At 39.8% G+C, this 8,062-nt stretch overlaps 1 protein-coding gene across 1 annotated transcript; it reads left to right on the top strand.

Moving 5' to 3' along the window:
- Window positions 1-261: 261 nt before the first annotated feature.
- fibinb (fin bud initiation factor b) lies at window positions 262-7,837 on the top strand. The gene is made up of 2 exons (XM_010732951.3): window positions 262-319; window positions 4,140-7,837. Exon 2 carries the CDS (start codon window positions 4,705-4,707, stop codon window positions 5,329-5,331), a length of 627 nt encoding a protein of 208 aa, XP_010731253.1. The 5' UTR covers window positions 262-319; window positions 4,140-4,704; the 3' UTR covers window positions 5,332-7,837.
- The last annotated feature ends 225 nt before the right edge of the window (window positions 7,838-8,062 follow it).

Genomic DNA, 8,062 nt, shown 5'->3' with positions numbered 1-8,062 from the left:
AAGTGTTGTTTCTCCTTTACACTAGGAAGGTGAGGGTGATGTAAGGAGATTGTAATGCAGTGATTACACCACTAGATGCAATTAATGTCTACACACTGGACCTTTAAGGGGAGTCCGCCTGTAGTTTGCACCCTGCTTGCCACTTCTTACCAGTTTTGTCATTCCCTGTTTGACCAGCAGTAGTCCTCAGTCAGTCAGCTGATCATCACCTGCCGGCACACCTGTCCCTCATTCCCTGTAAGCCCACAAACGCTGACCCTTTGCACACTTTGATTCAGTGCAGCTTCAGCCATCTTTTTCCTGCTCTGCTTGCTTGTTTGTAAGTTAGCTTTGCTTCTTTTACTGCCTGCTCGCTCCCATTTGGTCTTTGTTTGTCTTTGCTGACTATCAACTTTCTGTCCTGAAAATAGATCAAATAAATCCCTTTTTATATTCCCCCTGCTCTGCCTCACTCACAAACTGGATCCATTAATGATCATGCTGCTTTAAATCCACTGTCTGAAGCCAGTAACAAGATTTCCAATAACATAATACAGTTCAGCGCAGAAGTCAGTCTCAGCTGGCCCCCACAAATGTCAAATAAATCAACCCTTTTTCTGCAATTACAGGAAGCAACTGTTTGAGCCTGACTCTCGAATCACTTTGAGTTAAGCTCAGCTTTGAGAGAGAGAGAGTTTTTTTTTGCCAAACTGGAATCTAATCCGAACGACCAATTTTAGATCAAAGTCAGTGCACTTTATCACAAATTAGGTTTCTAAATGTTGGTAAATTGTATTGTTATATTCAAATTTCATCCAATATCCAGACTTAGGGTGCCTCAGCAGCTTGCACAGCAGAGAACTGGTAAGAGAAAGAAAATGTCTGGATTGTGTTGTGTGTTCCAGCTTAAGTGCAATAAAAGGGAGGTCACCAACAACAACCCCTTGCTGGACTTCTTTTTTTTTTATGAGACTGTCCCTATGTGAGTAGGTGGAGTTCTCTTCAAAATGATTTAATGTAAGTGTGCCACGAAAGACTTTGAATCACAACAGAGTGACACACCCTAAAACCATAACATGACTTCATTTTCCATTTTGTCTGACACCACATTGAAATTCCTTCTGCAGTATAATGTTGTGCTTCTCCAGGCTGCTACTCTCCACGTGTCTCTGACAGTTGTATTCCCTTTTTTTTTTATAGTGGAGTTAGCACTGCAGGTTTATAATAAAACTGGAGGTGCACACATGCCGATGCATCTTATTACTGTTGGAGCAGGAGGATAAAATCTGTAATTGGAGAAATCTTCAGAAAACTTTTGGAGGAGCTACAGTGACACTGAAACAAGAACTCAGTGACACACATCAAATTATGTTCCTTCAATTTGTCGGTGTTATTATTGAGGTGAGATACAGACACGATGAGCAGCGAAGCATTCCTCCGTGTCATGAAGCAGACTGATGCACACTGCAGACCTCGGGTTTATGTAAGGCTTATGTAACACAGTCGCTCTGTTTTTGTATTATAATAGGATATTCTATCTTATATATAAACTGGAGCTATAAACCTACTTTTAACGATGAGTTTACCACTTAAATCTTGTTCTGCTCTAACTTCATTTTATACAGGTCACAACCCTGAATAATCACACACATGCAGCGGAAAAATGAGAACCGGACTCCTCAGAGTGATGGTGTAACGTCAGCTGTTTCCACTGGAAAGATATACACACAGAGTGGAATTGTGGGTTTAGCAAATTAGATCACTCCTAACATGTTAGTTCTTGAGATATAAGATCACGATTTTTCTACCCATGGGGCATTGCCTTTGTGACTGTAGCAGCTACAGCTCACTGGAAAAAGCGCCATCATTATATTTGAATGGCATCTCTTGGATTCACACATTTAAAATCTGCCTTCAGCTGCAAACACACAGTGGTGTTCTGTTTCAGTACTGGAATATCTTTCACAACATGTCTTTTATTTTCTAAATAAACACAGTTATAATCAGCGTAGTAAAAAAATCTCAGCAAATTAGAGGTCTGTGCTGTAACGAAGCTTTTCAGCTCTCATTACCCAACAGGTGAGCATAGCATGTGTGTTTATTCCCTTTGAACTAAAGCAGACCTGTCATTTGCCAGCAGGCGACTAAAAAACAGGTGGTCACTATTAAAGGAAGCTCAGTAAACATGTCTTTATGCCTCCTGAATTTAGTGTGTAGCTTTTGTGCTGCCAACTACACAGGCCAGACGTATCCTTTATTTCCGGAATTGGGTAACACTTTGTTCTGCAGTTAAAACACAAAACAATTGGATGTAACGCCTTTTAAATTCAAATTAACCTGTATTCTTTGGATATGTTTCAGTGGGAATAAAGAGAGCAAAAGGAGATTACTTCAGTAAATATGGTTATACACTCAATTATGAGTCCTCCAGTTATATCAATATCAGTTATTGATGCGTAGCCCCTGTAAACAGCATTTGAATGTTGTAGCAGATTGAGGTGGAACAGAATTTAAAGGCCCAGTGTATCAGATTTAGGGGGCTCTGTTTACAGAATATGACAGAAATTGAATATAATCTGCATAACTTAGTTTTCATTGGTGTATAATCGCCTGAAAATATGAATCGTTATGTTTTTGTTACCTTAGAGTGAGCCTTATATCTGTAGACACTGTAGTTCCTCTTCCATGTGTCACGAGTCCGCCAAGTTGAACCACTATGTTTCTACTGTAGCCGAGAACACACAAACCAAACACTTGCTTTAGATAAGATAAGATTGTTTATTGATCCCACAATGGGAAATTCATTTGTTACAGTGGCTCACAGTATACAAGCAGGATAAGAAACCCCCACTTTTCTGCAGCGACCCGGTTTCTACTCTGGCCTGTGGTCCTCGGACGTTTTCTTTGCTGTGTGTCATTCCATCTTTCTCTCTTCCTGCTTTCCTGTCTGTCTTCAGCTGTCGCTCTCACAAGCTGAAAGCCACTGGACTCAAGAGTTACCCGTGAGTCCAAGTGGGTTCAATCAGCCAAATCTCTGTGACGCTACACTCTCAATATTCCCTCTGTAGTATGGCTATCTGTTAGAGATCTTCCCCATTAGATCTAGCTCTACATTCCCGTCTTCTTCTCCTCACATCGGCAGGGATCACCAGTGTTTCCACAGAGATTTTGCTAGCACTGCTGAGCGCTGACTGCTGTTCTCTTTTTATTTTATTTTTTTTGCATGTTTCGCAGCCACAACGCTTGTAAATAAAAGGTGAAACAAGGAGGACGCAATCAGCAAACTAAGTCACTACGTGGCACTAAATCCAACATACTGGTCCTTTAACTAAATCACAAACTGTTCAGGCATTAGTTTGCAAGCTCAGCTCATGTAACCATAGCTGACCGAAAAATGTAGACTATAAAAAGTATAAAGTTACTTGAGTAAATGTACTTATTATGGACCAAGTGACAGGCATGAGAAACATCCTGCACAACTATAATTCAATATATAAATCCTATAATAGATTCTTTATTTGTAATTTGTATCATTTATCATTTTTGATGAACGAGGATGTTAATTGTGTATCATACTGTATACCGACTACATTACATTCAGAGCTGTGTTGTAATATTTTGCCCACCTCATCTTCAGTCATCACAGTATAAATTAGATAAAATAATCAGAAAACCAAAAAAATAAAATAAAATAATTGAATCCACATTTCTGTCACCAAGATAGGATAAAAAAAATTCTACATTTTAGAAAAGCACCAGGCTGTAATTACAGGATTTTGGTGCTGGATTTACGTTTCTAGCGGTTGTGAGGAAAGAAGGCCGCTGAGATAATTTACTTAAGGAAAAGTAGTTTTACCACAGTGTGGAAATACATCCTGCATGCGAAAGTACAAAATGTACTTGAAACCTACCAAAAATGGTCAATTTCAGAGTATTAAAGTGATAACTTTAATGCTGCGGCTGGCAAAGGCGAGGACTGATTTAAACTTATATAAAACTAATTGGTATAAATAATGCAAATCTGCAAAATAAAGAGTAAATACAGCAACTTGAAGTAAATGTTTACATTCCAGCACTGGTTTCAGGTTTAACATGTGGTTTAACTTGTGTATTTCTCAGTAGAGTCTAATAACTTTTTTTTTTCTTCTTCTTCTTTCCAGCTTGTCACGGTTATAAATGAACACAAACTCTGGTCTTTCCCGGTTTAAAAGTGAGGTGCTCTAACAGCTCTGGCCGTCCTCCCTCCAGCCTGAATGCAGCCTTTTAAATAACAGGAGGGGGGTTTGTAATTTGAGAGTAGCACAGAGGTATTATTAGAAAAAAAAAAAAAACTCTGAAGCGCGCCACTTGAGACATCCAGATGTTGCGTTTGAGGCACCGAGTGTAGTCGTGGTGTTACAACCGTTACCACGCTGAAACTTGAACGTCTCATACATTGTTTTTCTTTTTCTGTCCACCACCAACAAGTGATGGAAGATTGACAGTAAAAAAAAAAAAAAAAGGAAGGAGAAGTTTGGGCTGTTTTTTCCATTTCTTTTATGTCTGGACAAAGAGGATATTGAGTGGGGGACGTGAACGCTCCAACAAAGCTTGAACTACCTAACTACGCAGTTTGGACGTTAAAACCTGACTGAAATGTTTCTTGGAGTTAAATAGTTGATATTTTAGCTGAATTGACGTTTACTTTCTTGATAAGTGGAGGACAAGTGTGGTTTAGAAAGCATCATGGCTTTTCTTCACTTGCTCCTGTGTGCCGGGATGTTATTATCACTGCCGACGTGTGGAGGTTTTTTCGCAGGACCGTTACATCCGGAGATGTCTAACGGGACCTTTCATCATTACTTCGTGCCGGACGGCGACTACGAGGACAACGACGACCCGGAGAAATGTCAGATGCTTTTTAAAATGATGGACGAGAGAAAGTGTGGTCTCGACGAGGACCAGGACGCCGTCATACGGGATGATTTCACCATCATCAAGAGGCAGATAGAGGACTCGGCTCGAGTGCTGGAGGGGATCGGTAAAAGCATCTCGTACGACCTGGACGGAGAGGACAGCTACGGGAAATATTTGCGCAGGGAGACGGCGCAGATAGGCGAGGCGTTTACAAACTCGGAGAAATCTCTGCTGGAGCTGGAGGTGAAATTCAAACAGAGCCAGGAGAGCGAGCTGAAAGAGGAGCACCGGCTCAGCGACGACTTTCTCAACATGATAGTGCACACACGGGACGTCCTGAAGGAGACGCTGGACATTTCTCTGGGACTGAAGGACAAACACGAGCTCCTGTCTCTGATCATCCGCAGCCACGGCACAAGGCTGAGCAGACTGAAGAACGAATACATGAAGTTCTGAGGGAAAGTAGTCCCTACACGTCTCATTACAGTACCGATTTTATTATTATTTTAATTCTTATGGTGGAGGGTGATCATGAGGCAGAGGCAAGGGGTGACACATTAGAGCAATTATATCAGGGATGAAACCAAAACTTTAATTAAAAACCCACAATTATCTCATAATCTCATAACATCTCATCTTTTGTTGTTGTTGTTGTTGCTGAAAATGAATAAAAACTCAAAGATATGAGAGATAAAAGTTTGGAAACGTTACAGTCGTGTAGCCATGAAGATAGTTTTCAATTCAGTTTTATTTATACAGCGCCAAATCACATCACACTTTCCATATAGACCGTACAATTCATAATATTATTTACAGAAAAAAACTGGACAATTCCAACCATGAGCAAGCACTTTGCAGCGGTAGCAAGGAAAAAACTCAAGATTTGGTTGAATCTGCCCAGGTTTTGTGATCTCCGAATCTGGATTGACTAAAGGGCGGAGAGGAGGCAACTTTCCCACGACCCCCCATACCCCCAGGGGCCCCCAAAAGTTTCCATTCATTCTCTTTATTTGACTTGGTTAATTAATTGCAAATAATGTTGGAAATTTTGCAGGACTAAAGTACAATCTGAAGCTCATGGCCCTGTTTTATAGAGGGGGCATGTGTCAGAATCTCTGACAGGGATATATAAAAACCTGGGCATATAAAACCAATTATATCAGGGATGAAACAAAAACTTTAATTAGAAACCCGCAATTATTCATTTTTATTTGACATTTTTTTCTCATAACATCCCATTTTTTGTTGTTCGTTTTTGTTGTTGCTGAAAATGAATGAGAAATTTGGTTGCTCACAACTCAAGATACAAGACATAAAAGTTTGGAAACTTTACAGTCGTGTAGCCATGAAGATAGTTTTTAATTCCATTTTATTTGTGCAGCGCCAAATCATAAAACGTTATCACGTCACACTTTCCATATAGAGCAGGTCTAGGCCGTACAATTCGTAATATTATTTACATAAACTCAACAATTCCAACCATGAGCAAGCACTTTGCAGCGGTAGCAAGGAAAAACCTCGAGGTTTGGTTGAATCTCCCAGGTTTTGTGATATCCGAATCTGGATTGACGAAAGAGCGGAGAGGAGGCAACTTTCCCACGACCCCCAGACCCCCAGGGGCCCCCAAAAGTTCCCATTCATTCTCTTTAGGTGACTTGGTTAATTAATTGCAAATAATGTTGGAAATTTGCACCAAGCTCATGGCCCTGTTTTATAGAGGGGGCATGTGTCAGAATCTGTTTTAAGAGTCAAAAAAAATAAATCAAATGACTTCATCATATTGATGCAAAAGCTCATATAAAAATCCAATATTGCCATAAAGTCTTCCTGCTCAATGATTTGCAATTCACCTAGAGACATTAAAGAGATAGATACCACGGTATAAATCTCTAGACAGCTATATATCTGACTGTCATATTGCCCGCTCCATTGTGATAGTGAAATGAAAGGTGGTTACATCACTATATTTAAAGATAGAAATACAAATTACGGTAATATTTTCTAATAAATAATGTATGAGCTTTTATCCATCCGCCAGTCAATAAACCTCAAACTGCCTCTTTTCTTGGTATATGGTCATTTTTGGTTATTGCATTGATAGGTTTGTGTGTGTGTGTGTGTGTGTGTGTGTGTGTGGGGTGTGTGTGTGTTTAAAACACGAGTCAGCAAATCAGAAAAGTTAGAACAGGAACTATCAGTTTTCAAAACACAAGTACTGTCGTCACATGAAGGGTTTCCCAAAAACTCATTCGCTCCTCTATGAGCACGAAAAAAAAGGGAGTGAGGAGTGATTTTAGTAGATCCACTCGAGGAAGGATAAATTCAAATTTTAATCTTGTGTGTCAGCGTCCACATTCACTCGTGAATGCTGTGCGTTTGCTCTGATTTGAGTGTTGGGAAAACTCTTCACGTAGCCGTTGACAGGGCTGACCTTGGATGTTGTAGCCTGGTTGAAAGCATGAGCGACGCTACTCTTCTCTGACGCTCCAGATGAATGTTATACCAAAGAATGTTTACATATGAACACCTATCTGTTTTATTATTATTATTATTATTATTGCTTCATAGGCTAGCACACTTTGCACACTTTTTCTTCACTGTTGTGGTGCTAAAGGTTGTGACATGGTTTAAGGCCTTTTTCCGCTGTGCTGTCTTGCACAGGCAGTATAATCTTGTAAAATGTACAGTGTATTATTAGAGGTAAGTAAATACTGTGAGTGCCAATATCTTTATTACAGAACACCTTAATATGTATTCATTGTTTATATAAAGTTTTGAAATAGAGCAGCATATATGTATTGTTTACCTTTTTAATTAAAGATATGTGGCGAGGTGTAATACTTTGACGGATAAGACTGCAGGCAGCACTCATGGACTTCAAGTGTCAAGCATAAATCTGTGTGATGACATTCTTAACAGATTGTGTTGTGTCTTCTCGAATAAAGAGTTTGTGTTTGGAATATGGTGTTGTTGCGAGAACATGTTCTTTACGGCAGAAGTAATCGATCTCATGAGTGCTAATTTGTCAAAACATTCATCTTTCCCCTTATTATCGGTAGTTAAAGTGAGATTAACCCATTCCTTATGTTGCTCGGAGTCCCCGTTGAGCTGCATCCAGGAGGTCCCCGGGTTTTTTTTGTATCCAGCAGACCTCACAATGTGGCAGTAGCACTATAATAATTAAACT

This window comes from Larimichthys crocea, chromosome VIII (genome assembly GCF_000972845.2).
Source record: "Larimichthys crocea isolate SSNF chromosome VIII, L_crocea_2.0, whole genome shotgun sequence".
Classification (NCBI taxonomy): domain Eukaryota; kingdom Metazoa; phylum Chordata; class Actinopteri; family Sciaenidae; genus Larimichthys; species Larimichthys crocea.
This window is presented reverse-complemented; position numbering and strand designations above follow the sequence as displayed.